The sequence below is a fragment of the Oryctolagus cuniculus genome, chromosome 1 (assembly GCF_051225735.1).
Source record: "Oryctolagus cuniculus isolate XC-2025 breed Fujian yellow rabbit chromosome 1, ASM5122573v1, whole genome shotgun sequence".
Classification (NCBI taxonomy): domain Eukaryota; kingdom Metazoa; phylum Chordata; class Mammalia; order Lagomorpha; family Leporidae; genus Oryctolagus; species Oryctolagus cuniculus.
This window is the reverse complement of record NC_142867.1, coordinates 10,536,545-10,558,946: the sequence shown is the minus strand read 5'-3', so window position 1 is coordinate 10,558,946 and position 22,402 is coordinate 10,536,545. Positions and strand designations below refer to the sequence as shown.

Here is a 22,402-nt window from a genome sequence, read left to right as displayed (position 1 = left end):
CCTCCTCCAGTTGGCCTGAGGTGCCCCCTCCCCCGCCACCCCGGGGCCTCCTCTGCCCTTTCTCCCGCCCTGGAGAAGCCAAGTCATACCTGGGGCTGGGGGATCTCCTTGGAGTGGGAGACACTGTACACAGTGCAAATGTGGGAACTGAGCCAGCCCCCCAGAAGCAGGAAGTGCCCAAGGCCTCTGACCCTGCTGGGACATCAAGGCACCGGGGGAACCCTTTGAATCCTTTGTCCAGCCTGCCCTTCCCTGGGGGGGACGATAATGGGCTTTGGTGTGCACCTGGCCTGCCACGTGGGGCAGTCCCTCCACGTGCCCTTGGCCCGGACCCTCACCCCAGTCCCCCTACCCCTTCTGCTCAGTGACATGTCACACCGAGGGAGCAGAGAATGTGGAGACCTCCATGTGGGGCGAGTGACAGAGCTTGAGGACAGACAGGGGGCTGGACTTGGAAACCTCGGGAGGGGCCCAGGGAGCAGGGTTGGGAACACAAGGAGGCAGCTCCCAGGCCCAGGAGCATTCCAGAAGGGAATGGGCCATAGGCATGCTGCCGGGGAAGGAGCAACTCTGGAGCGGGCTCTGCCGCCGGCCGAGGTACACGCACCGTTGGCGAAGGAGCAAGGCTCCGAGAACCAAACGCGCTCTTGGAGGACTTGCTTTTCTCCCCCAGAAAGCCCGAGCTTCGCCTCGGTTCTCAGACTCAGAAACCAGGACCAAAGGGGAGAACGACAGGCCTGGAGGAGAGTGTGGCCTCGGGCCTTCCCTCCTGCGTGTAGACAGGGTCTGTCCGCGGCGCACCTTGGAAACGCCTCCCAAGCGGCTCGGTGCGCAAGAATTAAAGCCGAGGCCCTGAGCCAGCTCAGGGGGGCAGTGTGCGTAGGGGAGGCAGGCAGGCCTCCCGCAGGTGCGTCGGGTGTAGCAGAGACACAGCAGGTGGAAGGCCTCCCTTCCTTGGCTCCCTCCCGGTCTCCAAACTTGAGGGCTCTCCAACCCCAGGTCCCAGAGAACAAGGGTCCACCGGAGTTACCCTGCCAGGCTGGTGTCCCGCCCTGGGTCCCGCAGGTTTCTACTCGGGGCTGGAAAAGAGAATCTGTAATGAAGGAAGTCTGGGGAACACGGGTTCCTGCAGGGCAGGCGTTCTCAGAGCTTTAATGAGTATCCGTGAGGCCAAGAGGGGAGACAGCAGGTGGCATTCCCCAGCCATGGCACCCTTGGCTCAGAGAATAAACTAATAGCCATCTATGGGGCCCCACAGTCTGGGAAGAAGGCAGCTTCCCAGAACCCCTGATGAGGGGCTCCCATTTGGAAGGGGCTCTGGGCCGTAAGGAGTTGTACAGTGGGCAGGCTGCTTCCTGCCATCCCATTGGCCACTGGCTGGGGCTCTTTCTGCTCTTCCCGGGCCAGGGGCTAAGGCCACGTACCAGAGACGACTTGCTTCCCCTGGAGCACAGGGTCTGACAGCCCAGCAGGCAGGGGCAGGCTAGGGTTGTGGATGGCCGGGCCGCAGAGTCACAGAGAGGCAGGCTGGATGGTTGCTGCCACCCTCTTTGTCTTAGAGAGCCCTCACGGGCACTGGTCCCAGCCTGGCAGAGCCCGCGGCTTGCCCTGCTGCCCTCCCTCCCCCTTGCCGGGAATCCTGTCTCCTCTTGTGGGCCCTTTCTAGGACTCCTGGCCCTGCCACAGGCACCCCTATCCAGGAAGGTCTTGGTCACCTGGCAGAGACGGGCCCCTGCAAACGGCCAGCCTGGAGAGAGCACGGGTGCCGGGCTGCTACCACGTGGTCCCTGCCGCCTCTGCAGCAGCCCTGAGACCTGCCAGCTCCTGGCTTTGAAGACCGGAGAGTGTGCAACCAAACCCAGCTTCAAAGGCCTCCTCCCGAGCCGTCTTCCCACCCCCAGCCTCAGCCTGGCCCACCCTCCCACTTACCCCCCCTACGCCAGACACACAGTCGAGGCTTCTGAGAAGGCCCCAAATGGGGTCAGAGCAATAGATGAGCAAAGAGGAGGGGGGCAGTGGAGAAGCAGGGGGAATGGGGAGGGGGAGAACGGAGGTGGGAAGAGAGGAAAGGGGAGGAAGAAGCTGCACAGGGGAAGGGCGGGGGGAGGAGGCAGTGGGACGGGGGAGAAGCGAGGGCTTAGGGGGCTTGGCTAGATGGAGGGCTGCCCATCCCTCCCTCGGCCCCACAGAGAGGAAGGGGCCAGGGCCAGTGGCCCTCCAGCGGGAGCCTCCATTCCCAGAGCCTATGTCCCTGAGTCCCCAGCCAGGTGGGCAGTGACCTCTCTCCTGTCTCGCAGTGACCCTCAGCAATGGGCCAGCCACGGGCAGTCTGCAGGGGGAAGGCCGGCCCGCCCACAGAAGAGCTCTCCGCCCAACGTGGAAAAGAGCAGAGGCCGCAGGACCAGCACCAGCACGGCTCGGGGCCCTGGGCTTGGCTGCAGCCCTTCTAGGCCACCCTCAGAGCCCCGGTGGGATTGGAGCAAATAGCCTGAGCATACCGACAGGGCCTCTCAGCCCAGGAACAGGAGCCCAGAGGGGCTGGGGAGGGGCTGTGGGACAGTGTGTGATGAGGGCCTCACGCAGGGCCGGCATCCAGGGTGGAGTGGGGCACAGACTGTGCTGGGTGAGAGCAGCCAGAAGTGATAGGGGTCAGAAACACTGTGCAGGCCTAGGGGGTATAGGCAGAAAAGAGGAGACCCTGGGAATACCCTGAGGTGCTGGGGTATACTGGGGGGACCCAGGGAGTGGGGGAGACAGCAGGTCTGTAGGGGCAGGGGCGGCTCCTCCCACCTAGGCGGCTTGAGTGCCCCCACCCCAAATCATCAGCCTGGCACCTACTTGATGGCTTTCTTCTCACTGCGTCCACGCCCCGAGTCTGGCGTGCCCACGGTCTCCAAGGAATTCTTGTAGCGTTTGCCCTGTGGAGATAGCGCCAGGTCACTCCTAGGGGCCAGGGCTATACCCTCCTCACTGCCCTGAGCAGGGACCCCAGGAGTCAAGGGGGATGGCTGGAGTCTGGCCTTGGCCTCCAGGTCCAAGCCCACGCAGGAGGTGTCACCAGTGCGGGGGGTGCCAGCCCCACCAACACCTGCCCCCTGGTTGGCAGATCCTGTCCCATCCCCCTCTGCCTGCACCTCACGCCTGACCCCCAAGGGTCAGGCCCCTCCTGTCTGCCTGTATCCTGGGGCTCTGGCCTGACTCCCAGAAACACAGTTCCCTCTGCCACGGACAGACGGCTCTCAGGCGCCTGGCCACGTCACACTGTCCACGTCACCGCCCCCAGATGGTGGGGGTGGCATCCTGCAGGGCAAGGTTGGCAGCGGCCAGTGACGTGAGCGCAGGGGGTAGGGAGAAGGCCACATGCCAGTCCTACCTAAGGCTGTGGTGGCCACTACCTGGGGGCTCCCCTGGGGGTCCCTGCACCCTGAGGCTGTGAGGCTGGGGCAGGGCCTTTTTAAGAAGGGGTGGGTGAAGAGTGGGCAGCCTGGGTCCTTGGACAGTGCCCAGAGCTCTGCACACTAGCGGGGGGACGGGGAAGGCAGCATGGCGGGGGGCAAGGGCAGCAGGCACGCCAGGTCCTCCCAGTAGAGGAGGGGCTACGGCTGCAGTGGCAAACTGGGCCTGCTGCCGGGAAGGTGAGCACCATTCACCTTCTCGGTTTGGGTTTCTAAATTTAGCTCATGCAGAGCCCGGCCCCATTAACATTCCTGGCTGCCACCAAGCGTCCTCATGCGCACCCATGGGCCGTGGGCCCGGGCCAGGCCCAGAGCTGCTGCGGGCAGTGGGGGGACAGGAGCCGTGCAGGGGTGGGGCTGCCCCCCAGTCCATTCTCCCACTGGGCACTGGCCTGCCCCTGCCGGCGGGGGCCTGGGTGGACACACACACGCGCGCACGCGCGCGCATGCACACGCACGCCCGCACACGCACATGCTTTCCTGGCACCCGTCATGTGCACCAACACCACAGCCACAACAGTCAATTATCCCATCCTCCCTAAAGCAAAATAAGAGCCGCCACAGCCACACTCCCGTCGGCGCTGCAGCTGCAGCCCATTCTCGGCGCGGCACGGGAGCCAGGAGCTGCCTTTCTGGGCCGCGGAACTCCCAGGAAAGTGCAGGCAGTGGGTGAAAGTCCTCGTTCCTCCCCAGAGCTCTGCCTTTGGGCACCTTGGCCCCAGCCATATACACACTCCCTCTGGCACCATGGCCAAGTCCCTTCCCCTCTGGCCTCATCCCTCCCTTCTGAAGAGGTTTGGTGACACCAGGTGCACCCCTTGGAGAGTGCTGTCCTCATCCCAGGCCCGATTTCTCTGCTCACTGTCCTCGGCTCCCACCCTCTGGATCACAGCCCCTCCACAGCAGGGCTGAACGCTGTCTAGCACCTAGTGCGGAGCCCAGCACCGGGCGGCTCTCAGACATCACCTGCTGGAAGCAGCCCTTCTACGGTGCTCCCCTGCGGTCTGGGTCCCCAGCTGTTGGCTCTGAGCCAGAACTGCAAGAGTTAAACTGCAGAGGTGCTAGGACTCTGTGGGTTTGCAAAAGCTGCCCCCTCTCTTTTTTTTAAAATTTGTTTATTCGGAAGGCAGAGTTACAGAGAGGCAGAGAGAGAGAGATGTTTTCCATTCGCTGGTTCACTCCCCCATCTGGTCCCAATGGCCAGAGCTGACCTGATCTGAAGCCAGGAGCCAGGAGCTTCTTCTGGGTTTAACACATGGGTGCAGGGGCCCAAGGATTTGGGCAACTTCTACTGCCCTCCCAGGCCACAGCAGGGAGCTGGACTGGAAGTGGAGCTGCCAGGACTTGAACCAGTGGGATGCTGACACTGCAGGCGGCGACTTTACCCACTATGCCACCAGTGCCAGCCCCAAAAGCTGCCCTCTCATGGCTCTGTCACTGGTCCCTCCCATCAAAGCCCAAACAAGGGGCCAGCACTGTGGTGCAGTGAGCTAGGATGCCACCTGCAATGCTGGCATCTCGTATCTGAGTGCCAATTCCAGTCCTGGCTGCTTGGTTTCCAATCAGGCTCCCTCCTAATGCAGCTAGGAAAGCAGTGCAAGATGGCCCTGAGTGCTTGGGCCCCTGCCCTGTGCTGGAGACCCTGCTGGAGTGCCCAGCTCCTGGCTTCAGCCTGGACCAGACAGAGCCATTGTAGCCATTTGGGGAGTGAACAGCAGATGGAACAGCTCTCTTTGTCTCTCCCCCTCTCTCTGTAACTCTACATTTCAAATAAATAAAGAGATGCCAAAGCCATCTTTGGCAGGACCATCAGGTGAAGGCCCAGCCCCCACAATGCCCTGGGGAACTCAGGCAAGGTCCTCTGAGTGCATCCCCAGTGCCACCCCCATGCTCTCCTCTCTCCTGCCCTTGGCAGGATAATCTGTCTAGTTCAATGTCCTCTTCTAAGGTGGGTCAGCTGCCCCTAACCCAAGGCCAGGTAGGTCTGGGGTGACCATTTTGGCTTTACCCAGGGCATTCTGGGAGCTTCTGCAGCTCAGAGAACCCTTTCTGCTGGCTGTGACTGTTACTCCATAGGAGGAACTGAGGTACTATCGGGGCCTGGGGCCAGAGGAGTACTTGACTGGGGAGGTCAAAGATGGGGAGGGAAATTAATGGGGCTGCCCAAGATAATAGGAAAACCAGGTGGTCCAGAAGCCATGAGGCCTCTCATCAGAGAGGGGCTTGGCTAGGCTGAGCTAGCATAAGCCAGCTGAAGATTAAGGAAGTTATTAATGTTTGGAAATGGGATCTGAGCTGTCAGGGTATCACGTCACTGATGCCGAGGGCCAGGCAGGCAGGGAGAGCCCCGCAGCTGTCAGGGGAGGGGAGGCATCCTACAGACCCTTGCACAGAGCAAAGAGACAGCCTGGACAAAAAACTCCCTGGTGGGCCAGCACTATGGCGCAGCAGGTTAAGCCGCCGTCTGCAGAGCTGCCATCCCCTGTGGGCACTGGTTTGAGTCCGAGCTGCTCCATTTCCAGTTCAGCTCCCTGCTAATACATCTAGGAAAGCAGTGGAGGATGGCTCAAACCCTTGGGCCCCTGCACCCACGTAGAGACCCAGAAGAAGCCCCTGGCTCCTGGCTTTGGCCTGGTCCAGCCCTGGCTGTTGCAGCCATTTGGGGAGTGAACCAGCATATGGAATCTCCCTAACTCTGCCTTTTAAATAAATAAATAAATCTTTGAAAGAAAGGAAGGAAGGAAGACCGGCTTTCTGGCTTCTGGGACCAGAGGGGCAGGGGCTGGTTGTGGCATGGTTTGGGGAAAAAACATGGCTCTACCCAAAACAAGTCGAGAGAGAAGGGCTGTGGTCTGTCCCCTGGGAGGGCTCCAAGTTCGGGTTGCAGGAGGGGCTAGGACCCGGGAAATGGCTGGTTCTGCATCTCTAAGCAGCCCAAAGTACTTCCTGCCCTGACAGCTCCTACTAGCTACAAAAGCTGTATTTTTTGAACTCCTGTTCCCAGGCCTGGCCCCTGACTGGAGGCGAGTTGGGGTGGGAGTGGAAGCCGGCTTTCCCTGATCCTAGAAGGTGCCTCTCGCTGGACGTGCGCGTGCGCGTGCGCACGCGCACACACACACACACACACACACACAGTCACCAGTGGGGTCTGTCCAGACAAGCTCCTTCCTCTGCCTGGCAATGCAGACAGACAGGCAGCCTGCAACAAGACACACAGGGCTGCAGCGCATGCGTGCAGTCATTCCTGCGGCCTGGAGGACACCCACAGCCCAAGGCACAAGGCCAAGACCCCTCTACCACCTCCTCTGAAACTCTGAGACAGGAGCCCAGGAAAAACACAGGCAGCCGGCCTGGATCCCCACACCCGCACACAGGAAGCAGGCCCCAATCACACAGGGGGAGAGAGCTGGCCTTCTCCGTGGCTCCTGCCGGGGAAGATCAAGCCCCCGGGGAGAGACAGGTGCAGTCCCCCGTGTCTGCCTTTCTGGGAAGAGGCACACTGGGTTAAAAGGTCCTTGAGGCCTCCCCATGGGTTCCTCACCAGACCCTAAGCCCTCCCCCAGGGGTCTGCTCCACAGCCCGGGGCATTGAGTGCCATGGCCACAGCCCCCCACCCCTCATCTTTAAAGACCCTCTGCAGCTGCGCAGGGCAAGATTGGGGTGCCCAGGTGCTGCACTCTGTCCTCACTTCCACCATTCCCCACGGAGTGCCTGCAGGGACCCTCTTCCCCGACCCCTGCAAAGGTCCAGCACGTCGGCGGACATCCTTACAGTCCCAAAGTCCCACCGCACCTCGGGGCTGGGCGGCAGGACACGGGCTGAGGTGGCAGGACGGGGAGGAGTCCGCCCTTGGGGACTGCGGGTTGGGTTGCGGGCGACCGGCTCCAGCCCCGCTCCCGCTCCCGCTCCCGTAGCCCTAGGGTGATGAACGTCCCTCGTGACGGCCTCGTTACTTATTGATGGCCTAATCCTGCTCGTTAATTCCCCAGCCCTCGTTAAAAATGAAAAGATGCCGTTTGTGCTTGTACAAACCCCAAGAACCAGGATGGATGTGCCGGCGGCTGGGGGCGGGCGCACGGCGCCTCCTCATTGGCCAGAACGCCCGGCCCGGCCACGCCCCCCGGGGGTGTAGGCGGAGGTGACCCGGCACGGCGCCGCGGGGGGTCCGGGCAGCGATTCTCAGTCTGCACGTGTCTGCCTGCGGCTCTCGATGCGGGAGAAGTCGCCAGCCGCGAAGAAATGGGTGAGAGACCAAGCTTGTCTGCGAGCCTGTCCCTAGGCGTGTGGCAAACGCAAGGTGCACGTGAATCGAGGGGCGTGTGCCTGACACTTTGGGCAGGTAGGTGGGTGTACTCCAGAGAATTCCAGATTCTGCAGTTGTTGGGGGAAGCAGGGGCAGGGCCCCACCCCCATCCCAGCCACCAGGAGCCCTCAGGAGCCCTCAGAGCCTCACCAGTTTGCGCTGACACCAGTGGCAGAGGCCGCAGAGGACGACAGTGACGCTAAGGCTGACGGTGATGATGGCAGAGACCAGCAGGACATCGCGGGTGGGTGCCCCTGGGGAGGACACGTACAGGTCAGACCCTCATTGGCCAGGGTTGGCCACCCCGATCAGCTGCCTTCCCCCTCCATCTGTCTCCCACAGGGACCGCTCTGAATCCAGGTTTTACTCCCAGCACTGGAAAGCCACTTTGCCCACTCTGTGCCTCGATTTGCTCATCTGTCAAATGGGAGAACTGTGTCAGCTGGCATCTTGCTGAGTCTCTCCCTGCATGGATTCTGTGTGAGTCTGTGGATCCGGGCCATCCTCCAAACTTGACACCCTCCAAGCAAGAGGTCAAGTGTGCCTCAGCCAGGGGTCCAGGGTCCGTCACAGGAGCCAGCCCCTGCTTCTGCACAGCCTTCCTGCCCACCACACCTCCATCCACCGCCCCCCGCCCCTGCCCCTGCCCCCGGCCCCACCCACACTCTGAGCCCCAAGGCCACTGAAATCTGGGTAAAGGGTTGGCCTTGGTTCTGACAATCCCTGAGGACATGTGCTTAAGTGCTTGACCAAGGCTCAACAGCCACGTGTGCAGTCGGAGGGGAATCTTTGGGACCACCCAGCCCACTGTGGCCCCCTTCCACTCGGCTCTCCTTGGCTGGAAGCACCCCTGCCCTGTCCGTCTCTCAGCGCCTGAGCGTGCCTCTCGCCTCCTGCCTCCTCGGGACCAGCCCCATGTAGGTTGTTTGCACCATCCCAAATGCTCACAGGGGCTGCCCCGCAGCTTCCGTCCCCAGCACAGAGGGGTCCTGGGCTGCAGGAGCGGAAACCATGTTCAAATCCTGCCTCTCCAAACAGTGTGGCCTTGGATAAGTCACAGAACTGCTTGGTTTTCTCTGCAAATGCGGACGCATTTCCTCTCCCGCCTTCCTCGGAGGTGGTTATAAGCATGAGCCCAAACCAGAGGTGAGGAAGGCAGGGCTCAGGCCACAAAGTGTCACACTGGGGAGCGAGCGGAGGGAGCAGGGCAGTGCAAATACGTGCATGGAGATGTCCTCAAGTCAAGAAGACGCCATGTGTTCACAGAGCAGCCTGTGTGGGCTTTCCGGTGCCAGTGACCGTGGTAATTAAAAGTTGACAATGTCTGTCTGGTCCTGGCTCCTGTGGTTTTAGCTTCTGCTTCGCTTCTTCTTCCAGTCTCTCTTGTTTTGGCCATGGAGATCTCGGGGGAGGCCCCTGGCAGGGGTCATACTTCCCCCTAGAATCCCACTGGGCTCCACCTCTCCCCAGCTTCCTAGAACCCCTAGGTCTGGGAAAAGCCCCCCAGGTGTCTGGGCCCCACCTGGCCACCTGCCAGGCCAGCCAAGCTTCTGCCTGTACCAGGTCCACAGCCTCAGCTCCCAGGGAGCCCCTGTGCCTCAGGCCCACAGCACCGATGATTCTGACCCAGACAAGCAAAGTGTAGACCCCAAGATCCTGCCCCTCTCTCCCCCAGGCTGAGGAGCACAGCTCTGCAAAGCTGTAGGTGTAGGGGCCACACCCCCGATGTTCTCAGGCCACATGGGAGGCCTCAGACTTGAACATCCAGGCTTCTGAGGTGGGGTCAGGGCAGGGCACACCCCGGGGCCGCACGGCGCAGGCAGGTGTTTCTTCCAGGCATGGGCTCTGAGCTTGCCCCAGCTCTGTGCCCTCGCTGCACCGGAAGGGTCAGGAGCACTACATGCAGATGAACCCACACTTCAGGTGAGCTCGCTTTTAAATAACGGAGATCCATTCTTATGTTGAGCACCCTTCAAGGATCATCTATTAAGGATGCACACAGGGCCAGCACTGTGGCGTAGAGGGGAAAGGGGAAAGCCACAGTCTTCAGTGCCGACATCCCGTATGGGCACCGGTTCAAGTCCCGGCCACTCCACTTCTGATCCAGCTTTCTGCTAATGCTCCTGAGAAAGCAGCAGAAGATGGTCTAAGTCCTTGGGTCCCTGCACCCACGTGGGAGACTCAGAAGAAGCTCCTGGCTCCTGGCTGCAGATGGACCCAGCTCCGGCCATTGCGGCCATTTGGAGAGTGAGCCAGTGGATTGAAGATCTCTTTCTCTCTCTGCCGCTGCCTCTCTGTAACTCTTTCAAATAAATAAAAACTTCTTAAAAAAAAAAAAAAAAGGATGTACTCTAAGGCTCTGTGTGTGTGTGTGAGTGGCAGTCTTTCTCAGATTGGGGAGACATGTAGAATTCAGCTAATAATTTCCTTGCGATTTTGCAAAAAACATTTCAAGGAGGGGATGTGTTGCTAAGGAAAGCTGGGCCCCTCTGGAACATGACCCTAGGGGCCCCTGTGGCGTGGGTGGATGCTGCCACCTTCCTGGCCGCTGACCCCTCCCCCAGATCTCCCAGGGCCCTCAGCATCCCCCAGACAGCCCTTGAAGGAAGGGGGAAACAAACGCTTGCTGCTGCAAATTGCATTGATGTTGTGAATGAAAGTGACAAGATGTCCTCAGCCTGCGTGCCCTCCAGCGATGCTGCCATCAAGGGGTGCAAGAGCGTTCTTGCCTGCCAGCCACGGCGAGCCGCCCTCAGAGCACGCAGCCGCTGTGTCTCCAGCTTGAAAGAGCCTCCAAAGTCAGGGAGTCAGGCCCCCCGGGGGCACACCCCCCAGGACAGCCCTGTCGGTGATGGGAGCTGAGGCTGCAGCAGGAAGGTCCTCCTCGGACCGGCATCGCTAGGCAGGGCTGCGTGCCCCGCGCTGAGCTGAATCTGTCTCTTAGAACACTCCCCGTGGTCCTAAGCCTGCCCTCCGGAGCTGCAGGGAACAAGCCAGCTGCCTCTGCCACATGACAGGCTTCCAAATCCTTGGCGACAGTTCTCATGTCCCCTTCAAGTCTTCTCCAGGCACAGCCGCCCCAGTCCTCCCAACCCTTCCTCAGATGACATGCATGGCTTCAAGTCCCCTTATCGTCAGCACATTAACATTTGGGGAAGGAAAACATTGCAGCCCGAGTCAGCCTTTTGACAGGGCTGAGTTCCACAACCTACCCTTGGGCAGAGGAGACAAGGGTCCCGGAGGGTGAGACACAGACAAGGGCAGACAGATGACATCGGGAGACAGGATGAGCCAGGAGCTGGGCACAGCCTGGCCTCCTGGGCCCAGCCCCAGGGGTATCCTGGGAGGGAGGTGTGGACGCCAGCATGTTGCTGCTCCTCTGCCCAGGCCCACGGCGAGCGAGTCGGCTGGCGGGGCTCAGGATTAATGATCCAACCACATCCAACCATGTCTATGGGCAGAGCTGTGCTCCTGGCCGTGCCCCTCCCCCCAGGAGCTCTGGGGGTAAAAGCCTGCAGCCCTGGAGGTGCCCACCTCCGAGGGTGGCCGAGATGCCATGCAGTCCTTCCTTCTGTGTGGCAGCTTCGTGAGGGCATCCCTGCCTTGGGGACAGAGCCTGGTATACAGCAGATGCCACACAAATGCTTGTCAGACAATGAATCTCAGGTCTCTAGGAATAAGGATAATAATGAAGCTACCATTTACTTATTTATTTTAAAGATTTACTTATTTGTTTATTTGAAAGGCAGAGAGGAGACAGAGAGAGAGAGACATACAGACAGACTGACAATCTTCCATCTGCTGGTTCACTCCACTAATGCCTGCAACAGCCAGGGTAGACTAGGCCGAAGCCAGGAGCCAGGAGCTCCATCTGGGTCTCCCAAATGAGTGACAGGGACCCAAGCACTTGGGCCATCACCTGCTGCCTCCCAGGTACACAAGCAGGAAGCTGAATCAGAAGCAGAAGATCCAGACCTCAACCTAGTACTCAGATATGTGATGTAAGCATCCCACAAAAGGGCTTAGCCCACTGTCCACAATGCCTACCCCAAAACTGCCATTTATTAAGCACCTACTGTGTACCACATGACAGGGTCCATGAAGACGGGGGCTATGTCTGCTTTGCACACTCCAGTACCCTCTATGGCAGTCTCAGTATCTGACACACTGGAGCTGCTCGGTAAATATTTGTTGAATGTTCAACGCATGCATATGTTATCTCATTTGTTTCCCAAACAAGCTGGGGAGAAGAGAGGGAGATGCTGCTCAACAGACTTTAAGAGCCTCTGTCTTTCACACATGTGTGCACACACATGTGAACACACGTGCACACACACACCAGGACCCCTTCTGTTCTTCCCCCACACCCAACTCTAACAACTTCCTGATATTTCTAGACCCAGTTGGGGCCGTTGCCGCGGCTCACTAGGCTAATCCTCCACCTAGCGGCGCAGGCACACCAGGTTCTAGTCCCAGTCGGGGCGCTGGATTCTTTACTGGTTGCCCCTCTTCCAGGCCAGCTCTCTGCTGTGGCCCGGGAGTGCAGTGGAGGATGGCCCAAGTGCTTGGGCCCTGCACCCCATGGGAGACCAGGAGAAGCACCTGGCTCCTGCCTTCGGATCAGCGCGGTGCGCCGGCCGCAGCGTGCCAGCTGCGGTGGCCATTGGAGGGTGAACCAACGGCAAAAGGAAGACCTTCCTCTCTCTCTCTCTCTCTCACTATCCACTCTGCCTGTAAAAAAAAAAAAAAAGAAAAAGAAAAATCTGGCTAAGCTTCTTCGAGACCACACGACCTGATCTCTGCATGCCTCGGTTTCCCCGTCTGCGAGTGGAGGCTAGTAGGAGTACTGATCTCACAGGACTCTTACGCTGCTTAAAGGAATTCGCACATTTGCATGTGCTCAGCACAGTGCCCGACAAAGTAGGCGGGCAGTGAGCGCTAACTATGATAGCACTGGCACGTCGCACTCTGCATTAGGGCTATCTGGGGCTGGCCCACAACAAGTGCTCAGTGAAACACTGAGCCAGACGCTCTAGTTTTCCCCGTGGGGCTGCAGAGGTCAGGGGTCACATCTGATTCAACTCTGTGTACCCCTGACTCCCTGCCCGAGGACCTGGCCCAGCGCTGGATCATGGCCCAGGGCCTCAGTGAGCACAGGGGAGGGCGGCTGAGCCATGAGGATGTGAGGTGGGGTGACAGCTGGAAGCCAGGCTGGGCCTCAGGTGTGAACTCTGGACCCTACCTGGTCTCTTGCCAGGGCTCTGCCCTCACTCCCAAATCCTTCTTATCTCCCCAGCAAGCCATGATTTATGGATGAGCAGAATCAAACGGGCTGCTGGCTGCAGAGATGCCCTGGGGAGCTGCAGGAGAGGGAACGGCTTCTGAGGGCAAACCCACCAGCTCCCAGGGGCGTGCAAGGAGGGGGCTGGAGGAGGAGCAGCCGCAGGCATAGACACCACGGCTCATGTGCACACACACACACACACACACATATGCCATGGCATCTCATCCATGTGTGCGCGCACACACACACACACAGTCATGGCTATGGCCGCAAGCAGATGCCCAGCCACTCTGCCCTTCACGGGGTCTGAGGCATTCCTGGAATCCTTGCCCCGTGAATTTGCCATCATTCTGCTATTCAGACTGTCCTGAGAGACACAGCAGTAGGGGTGCACTAGACCTGAAGGCAGATGACCTGCGTTCAAGCCCCAGCTCTGCCCCTGGCCAGCTCCAGGACCCCGGGACAAGACACATGCTGGCCCCAGATGGTGACAAGAAGTCTGCCCTCCCCTACTGTGGCGTTGTCAGGATCAGACACGGGCTGATGCCAAAGGAGTACACACAAGGCGGTAGACACCCCAGGAAGTGTGCATGCACCACCTCCAGGACCTTGGCCGGTGTTAGCCCCATTTCACAGGGGAAGGAAGTGAGGCATGGAGAACTAGAGGCACCTGAGCCTGTCCCTTACCCTCATGAGGGGTGTGAGGGCATTGTGCTGCAGGGCACAGCGTAACCACACTCAACTTTCCAACGCAGGTGGCTTTGCATGCACTGTTCCCTCTGCTTGCAATGCCTTTCCTTCCACTCTCCGTTGTTAAGGTGCCCAAACAAAGGTGGCCTTCATCCCGCCTCCCAGTAACTATGACAATGTGCCACTTGGGGTTGAAAACGAGCTCTTCCTATGTCCTTCCCCCGGCTGGGGGCACTTGCAGGGCTGGACCCCAGATCGCTCATCTCTGCAACCCAAGGTCCAATCCAGAAGAGAGGCTGGCTAAGCAACTGTTCAATAAATGCATGGAATAGTTCAAGGTCCCAGGGGAGCCCACCTCCTCTGGGAAGCCCTCCCCAAGGACAGGCACTCACAGCAGCCTTTTCCTTTTCCAAGTTGAATGAACCAATCTTGCTCTGTCCAGTCCCCATTTTTCACAGAGGTAGACCCATCCTCCATGCAGGGGCAATGGGGTAACAGTCCGTCTCCCCATTGTCCAGGGTCTCCTACCATCTGCAGCCCAGGTCGTGGTGCAGAGAAGTCAATGCACAATCCGGGCTCTTTCTACCTGAATCCATTTGCTCCTGTACTCTCAGATGGTGACATTCAAATTCGCCATTCTAGAATTATCCCATCACCCCCAAGCCCTCCCATTCTAGACTGCTCCCTGTCCCCAAGGCTCTTTTGGGCACTCCCCTCCAGATGTTCTACACTGAACCATGCCCACAGTTCTCAGCCCCCTCTGAAGGGGAACACTCTAGTCTCCACATTACAAAGGAGGAAACAGGCTCAGAGGGTTCAACAGCTGTCCAGGAGCACACAGCAGAAAACAAGGAAAGCCAAGTTGCACCTGAGGTCTCTTGGGCCTCAAAATCCACAGCTCTCGCTTTTGTCCCCTCCACAATAGAGGAGGCTCAGGTGCTGTAGTTCTCCATGCCTCACTTCCTTCCCCTGTGAAATGGGGCTAACACCGGCCAAGGTCCTGGAGGTGGTGCATGCACACTTCCTGGGGTGTCTACCGCCTTGTGTGTGCCTTGAAACAAGCTACTCAGGTAGGCAGGAAGGGAAGAAAGAAGCAGAGGAACAGAAACTAAAGAGCATCCAGGGGGCTGGTGCTGTGGCATAATGGGCTAAGCCTCCACCTGCGGCATCAGCATCCCATATGGGTGCCGGTTCAGGTCCTGGCTGCTTCACTTCCAATCCAGCTCTCTGCTATGGCCTGGGAAAGCAATAGAAGATGGCCCAAGTGCTTGGACCCCTGCACCCATGTGGGAGACCCATAGGAAGCTCCTGGCTCCTGGCTTAGGATTGGCCTGAACCAGCAGCTGGAAGATCTCTCTCTCTCTGTCTCTGTCTCTTCCTCTATCTGTAACTCTGCCTCTCAAATAAATAAATAAATCTTAAAAACAAACAAAAAGAGTAGCCAGGGACAGGGTTTCCATTTTCCCAAGAGTTACCCCAAGCACTTCAGAAACCCCTCCCCCCGCCACACCTTTCCTGGGGCTCCTTCCCCCTCCACTGGCCCAGGCACTGGTTTTAGGACAGCATCGGGTAAAGGCTCAGCCCACCTAAGGTCCCAGATCAGGCTGGGAGTTGAGTACCTGGGACTAAACTGGCTGGGAGCGGGAAGAAGATGAAGTGGCCCAAGATCTTGCCCAGGGCCCTATCTCTGGTACGGCCTAGGGTACAACCACTATTCCAGTGATAAAGCAAAGTTCTGGGGGTGGTTGGGGCTGCCAGCACCTTCCCATCCTGAGCCCGCCTCCTCTCGCCTGATTCTGCAGTATGCAGCGTCTCCCGCACCTCCAGTCTTTGGGGGCTTCCGGAAGACGTTCAGGGTGAAACCGTGAAAGCTGGAGTCACAGGTTTCCACTAGAAGCACCCCTTCCGTGCTGCTGAGCAGACAGTAACGGGGAAGGATGCAAAGGCATCTGTAAGGGGCCCGAACCTATCAGCCCCACGGTGATTTGGGCATGAGAAGGGGCCAGATTTTCGGTGCCTATCCTGCCTCCCTTCCTTTCCCACAACAAAGCACAGACAAGAAAGCCAGAAACCAGCAGGGCTTGAGAGGAAGGAACAGAAAACCAATGAGCTAGACCCTGAGCCCCAGACAGCCAGGCAAAGCTCCTGGTCTTACAGGACTTACTTTCTTCTCTGCCCTCTAAAGCTCACCCTTCCAGGTCACCCACCTTGGGAACAGGGGCAGCTCTTTCCTTGCAAGAGGAAGAAGAAAATGAGATGGGTGGGGAGAAGGAAAAAAGAAAGAGGAGGGGAGAGAGGCCAGCACTCACTTCCTAAGAAAGCTGGGCCCTGGCCCTCCCCCTCCCCATGCCCTCCTGCCATTCTCTCTGAGTGCCCTTCAGAAAGTGGCTCACAAGCCCTCGGGCCTCCCCCAGGGCAGGCACCTGGCTGCAGACAGGGGAGGCCTGAAGGGAACTGTTTTGGAAAGGTACAAGTAGCTGAAAATAGGGGCTTAGCACTCACGAGCTTCCTCAACCTTGACTGTAATAAAAACAGATAATGCGTGAGTGAGCTAGGGAAGAGTATGCTGGCAGGGGCCGCAGAGGCCGGCTGGATGCAGGCGGTTTAGAATTCAGAGGAGATGCCAAGAGAGTAAACAGCGAATGAAGGATTATCTGGATGGGCCAGGAGCCGTTCCAGCAAGAAATTGGACGGGGACAGGTCAGGATCCACAAGCACTCCAGCTGCTCATCAGGGAGCGAGGCCTGTTGAGCTACAAGGCTTCATCCACGCCTTCCTGACCTCTGCCCCTCCCTCCAGCGGACACCATGGGTTCACTAATAACGGCTCACATTTGCACAGTGCAGAACAGTTTACAAAGTGCTCCACAATCAGCCAAGGGCCTCACATCTGTGACTGCACTGGATGGAGGTGACACCTGGGGACCTCCTCTGCTCACCACAGCTATCCCACTGCCCGCAACTCCTAACTTAGGGAGGCCTGGTGTCCCTGGCTTCTGTTTTCAGTCACCAAAGAGGAGGAGGGGGAGACATGCCATCTGCAGACCCCAGAGAACCGCTGCACCTGGAACTCATCAGGGACAAAGCTATTCAGCATAGATATGGTCAGGTGTCAGCTACAGCAGGAAGTCTAGGCTGAAGGGTGTCCAGGGACCTGCTGCCTCCCCCACCCACCTTGATCCCAAAGCCGGTGAGCTGCCTGGACAGCCATGAAAATGATCACGTCCATGAGAGCAGCAGGAGCCCCGGAAAGGGGGAGGTCAAACAGAGGGCCTCTCCCCCAGGAGTGGGGAGCAGAGGCAGGAGTGGGGACGTGTGATGATTAAGTGCAGGCCTTGACCACTAGCTACTCCTATGAATAATGCATTGTTGTGCCCTGGCCTAAATCAGCATCTTATTGTTATTAATAATACACGGCTGCAAAGAAGCTGGGGTTGGAACGGTGTGCTATATTTCACTCGGGGATCTCAGAAGAGAACTTGAGTTCCACATGCTGATGACTCAGATCTACCTCCCCAAACCATAGGTTTCTGTGCAGCCCAAGATACCCGTCCTGCCTGACACTCTCCCATCTGAGGCTTGGAAGCCATGAAGACCACAGGGGCTAGGAATTTTCATCCTGGGATTCAAATCCTTGGTTTGGGCTTTTGCTGGGGGGAAGGGTAGTGTACTCTATCTTTGCTAGCTCTAGGGCTATGGGGGATACGACACAATGGAAGCAGCCACCAGAGACAGTGCAGAGCAGAGAGATCCTGTGGGATGTGGGAGATAGATGGAGAAGAGATCACTGGGGACGCGAATCCAGCTCTGCCATTCACTAGCTGTGGGACCTTGGGTGACTCACTCAACTCTTCCTAAGCCTCCTTGTTGGAACAGAGCGTCTGACGTTCTCTCTCGGAAGTAGTGTTTTGTCACGCCTCTGGTAGCATTTACACTGCCAGCCACGCCCTGGGTGCTGTCCGCGGTGCTGATCTCACCGCTGCCTAGCCTGTCCTGTCCGTGGTGCTGAAACAGACCTCAGCCCCAAGCCCACACCTTCTTCCAGGCCGCCCTTTGCATTGCAACTGGCGAATAGGCCTCTAGAGACTTCAGCTTTTCATGTCCGTAGCACAGTGGCTCTAATTTTTCTTTGCCAGTTCCTCCCTGATCAGCTCTTAGCTGAAGTCACAGCAGAGACCAGCCGACCTCGAGCCCATTTTCCTGAGTTAGGTCCTCAGACTGTGAGGATCCCAGGCAGCAGCCCTACCCTGCTCTGTTAATGTAAATAGCACACCCTATTCCTTCTAGGAGAGTCCTCCTCACTGCCTCCTGGTGGCTGGCATGGGCACTGCACCCAAAACAGGTGCACAGAAGGTCCCCAGTGGTGTTGCCCGGCAGGGCGGGGAAGGAGCGGCAGACGGTCTGGGCCCCCGCCGCCCCCTCATTGCTCCTGGGGCAATCTGGCGCTCAGAACTTGCAGCATTGCCCAACACCCGCAAGCTCCAGCTTGTCTGCCTGCCTCCTGGCCTCCTTGGGGAGCTACCCTGCCCCGGTCACAGCTCAGACTCAACCCAGCTGGCCAGCCTTGAAACAGGCAAAACTTCCTGCTCCCTCCAACCCAAGATGGGTGGGGTCAGTTTGTTTAAACAAACACTGACCTTTCCTCCCACGGCAGGGCCAGCTCCCAAGAGGAACCCAGAGATCTGCAATATGAGGCCCTGTAATTCACAGCTACTTGAACAAAAACACTGCCCACAGCCCCTCCCCAGGAGCTGGGGGAAGAGGGCACAGCTGCAACCCACTCCTGTTCCCCTACCCTACAGGTGGGGGTCCTTTGAACAGCAGATCTGCTTGGTGCTTCCAGGGAACTGTGTGACATTAGCCTCACTGGGAGTTGAAGTGCTCTTTCTTCTAAAGACAAAATTCAAAGCAAATAAAAACCACCTGAGGACAACACCCAATACCACAGCATCTCTGGGCCCAGGCAGGGAGTAAAGATAATAGCCCCTAATTACAGGAGGCCTAGCTAGGAGCATTCCCTGAGCACTTACTATATGCCGAGCACTGCACTAAAATCTCTGCAAATATGATCTCATTTAGAGTCACAACCCTCCCCTCTCTCCAGGAGGAAGCATCGTGCCCAGTATCCTACAGACGAGGCCAGTGGGATTCAGAAAGGTGAGGTGCAGCTGGTGGCTGCCGAGGCTGGCTGGCAGGGAGGCTGTGTCTGCCTGCCTTTCGTTTGTCGGCTCAGCCAGATCCGCCTCACCATCCATCCATGTTCCTCAGGCCTCACTCTCCCTTAAGTGTCTCCAAGACCGCCCCATGCCTCCACCATCCTCATGTCTCAGCTGAGAGGTACATGGAGGAAGGCAGAAACACCTCACACTCTGCAGCACTTTACAGCCTGCTAAGTGCCTTCGCAGCCACTGTCCTGCCTGGCCTTCATGATGGTGAGGGAGTTTGGCAGTCAGGGTGGCCCTGCTTGGATTTTACAGGAAGTGAAACCAAGGCTCAAAGGAGTAAGGGGCTTGCTCCGAGCCACAGAGTGAGAAGCGGAGCCAGAACTGAGGTGAAGACGGTGGGACTCCCAGCCCAGCGCTCTCTGCACGTACCCTCAAGGCTGGGGTCCTGCAGGTAGGCCGGGCAGGGAGTCCTGGGGGCCTTCATCTCCTGAGGGGCTTTCCGAGGCCCTAACCTGGGATGGTTGCCCCTTTCTGCTCCCCAGGGGCCATCAGCTGGCTCAGCTTTAACTTGGAGTCTCGGAGTCTCATTCTAAATGAATTTTTTTTCCAGGCAATTACCTCTTGCTAATTAGGAGGCAAGGCTGCCAGTCCCTGGGCCCAGGGCTGACCCCTTTCTCAACTCACAGGGGTGGGGATTGTGGAGGTACTGGGTAAGCAACAGCAGCCACAGAAACTGCCTGGGCGAGGGCCCTGTCAAGGCAAAGGAGCTGGTGGAGGAACAAGAACACCAAGGAATGGGAGGAAGGGAGGCGGGGATCCCGGGGAGGGAGGGATGCTGCAGTGGTGGAGAACCAGGGGACAGGAAGCTGGAGGAGCCTGGACTTGCCCTGGCCAAGTGAGAGAGGAGACCTGGGCTCTGGAGCAGTGGAAGGAGGCCAGGAAGGTCAGGAGAAACGGGGACACAGGGAGGCAGGAGGGAGGACGCTCAGGAACCAGCAAGACAGAGGAAGGGGTGAGGATCTCCCCCTGTGCAGGCAGGGGGACAGGAATGAGGATGGTGCCCCCCAAAAATGGTCAAGATTGAAGAAGCGAAAGAGGCGGGGGTGGGAGGAGCTGGGAGACTCCAAGGAAGGGGAAGGAGAGAGGAAGGACAGGCAGGGAGGAATTGCTGAAGGAAAACCCCAGGGGGAAGGGGGAGGAGAATGGGGGAGAACGGCTTGGAGTGGCAGCTCCCAGAGCCCCAAGAAGGGCTCTCTCTACGTCATTGTCCTTGAGCCTCCCCCAATGTCAGTGCCCAGCCAGCCGGGCCTGCGCACCCTCCTACGCAGCCACAGGTGCGGGCAGGCACGATGGCAGGCCACCAGCCAGCTCGGGCCCCAGATGCTCCACTCACCAGGGGCAGCCGGCTGACCTCCCTCTCTGCCAAGCTGCCACCCTTTCTAGTGGGCTGGGCCAGGGGCCCTCTGGGATCACATAGCAGCATGACCAGCACGATCAGAGGGCAGTGAAGACCCAGAGAAGAAATATTGTCTGGACAAGGTCATACAGCAAGTGGGTGACAAGCCAGATGCAGAGGGCTCAGGGCTAAGTACCAGGAGTGGGCCCTGTTCCCTCCTGGGGAACAGGAGACAAAGATAGGTCTTGGTTGCCAGCAAGTCAGTCCCTGATCAAAACCCTGGGGAGTGTGAGGTGGCAAGCGGAAGGGAGCGAGGGTGGCCAGGGGCTGGAAGGGAAGCAAAGGAAGTCACCATTTATAGAGCACTGGGTGGGAGGGCTCTGCAATGACATTATTGAACACTCACTAGGTGCAGTGTGCCAGCCACTTAAGGCACGGCAGGCAGGATCTCATTGGATCCCCACAACAGTCCTATAAATTACATATTACTATTGCTCCATTATAGGAAGGAACAGGGACTTGGGAGGGCTGAGGGACTTGTCCAAGTCCACAGAGCTATCCAGGGGTGTGGTCCCAATTCAGGCGGCTAGCCACTCTGAAGCCATCACCCTGAGGTCCACTCCAACATGTCACTATCTGAAGATGCTTACTTAGGTCTCCAAGTTCCCCAGATCCCCATCCAGCCCTGGCCGAATCTAGACCCCAGACAGCAACGGGAAGGAAATCCTGGACTGGAGGAGTTTCTCGTGGCCTGAAAGGGCGCAGTGCTCAGGGATTCTTGACGTGAACAAGCCTGTCTTAAGGCACTGGCATCTGGGTTCTGGTTCTGTCTCTGCCACTGACTTCCTGTGTAGCTTTGGGCAGGTCTTTTTCCCTCTCTGGGCCTTGGTGCTCTGCCCTGCACCACCAAAGGGTGGTGCTAACTCTACAACAGGCACGACTCTAGGCAGTTTACATACATTAATTCATAGACTTTCCAACAGCTCCAAGTCCGTGCTGTTACTATCCCCATTTTACAGATGAGAGGTACAGCACTCAAAGGTCAAGTTGCCCAAGGTCGTGAAGCAAATCGATCCACGGCAGACCTGAGACTTGAATCCCAGTATGTTCCATCCACGGCTCCTATGCTGCGACTCTGCTTTATTTCCTAAGGACTCTCTCAGTCCCTGCTTGGTGCCCCAGAGAGCTCTGCCCAGGCATATGTGCCATCATGTTTCCACATGGGAAGCACACACATGCCGACATGAAGCAGAGTGTGCCTGCTTCCAGCCCATTCCTGCATTTCATCCAGTCTCTACCTGGCATAGCCATGCTGGGCCACACATGTCCACGGTGTCCCAGCACCAAGAGCAGGTCCGTGCACACCCACACATGTGATCCCCTCTCTGAGCACCGGTGGGGCATGCTGCTGTGTGTGGCCATGTGGCAGTGGTGTGGTCACCACACCCCTTCTCCTCCACTCCTCTCTAGTGCCTGGGTGGCTGGCACGTCACATCCCACACCTGCTGCACCCCCGTCCCCGCTGCCTTCTTCACGCCTCTCCTCTAGCAAAAGCAGGCACCTTCTCCAGGAAGGAAGCAGGCTCAGGCACAGCCTCGCTCCCACGGCCTAAAGATGCCAGCCAACCCGGGGGTGGAGAGGGAAAAAGAGGCATCAACCGGAGGCTCGGAAGGGGTCTGGGGTCCCTGGTTCCCATATGGAATAAACCCCTCCCTCAGGTCTGAGTGCCAGAGCTGAGCACTCACGACCCCAGGGCCACTGCTCCCCAGCCCTCTGCTTTGTCATTGCCAGATATGCGGCCAGATGGGAATGTGGGGACAGAGGCTATGCCCATTGGTGGACTATGGTGGCACCAGGGCTCCTATAGCCAAATTGTCATTGTACTACCCCCCCACCCCATCCCTGGTCCCTGCTCTCTCCTCCCCCTGCCCAAGCATCTCAGAGTTCCGGGTATTTTTAGGCCTCAGCTGACAGGCTGTGAAATCGCTCCCTTCCCACCTCCCCAAGCAGGCGGAGGCTGGAGAGGGAGGAGTGAGGGTGGGGGGGCACAGATACAATTCATCAAGCTCTGCCAGGGCTGGCAGGTGCCAAATGGGGAGTGAGGGGCTCC

General features: G+C 58.5%; 1 protein-coding gene across 11 annotated transcripts in view; it reads right to left on the bottom strand.

Annotated features, from left to right (window-relative positions):
* Positions 1 to 22,402, bottom strand: part of SYT7 (synaptotagmin 7) — a 65,652-nt gene that overhangs the window by 28,538 nt on the left and 14,712 nt on the right. For all 11 annotated transcript variants that reach the window (XM_017350573.4, XM_051833203.3, XM_051833204.3 and 8 more), the window contains 2 exons: positions 7,909 to 8,012; positions 2,839 to 2,918 (listed from right to left, as the gene is read on the bottom strand). In XM_017350573.4, the coding sequence (XP_017206062.4) occupies positions 2,839 to 2,918; positions 7,909 to 8,012 (184 nt within the window). The remainder of the gene's footprint in view (positions 1 to 2,838; positions 2,919 to 7,908; positions 8,013 to 22,402) is intronic.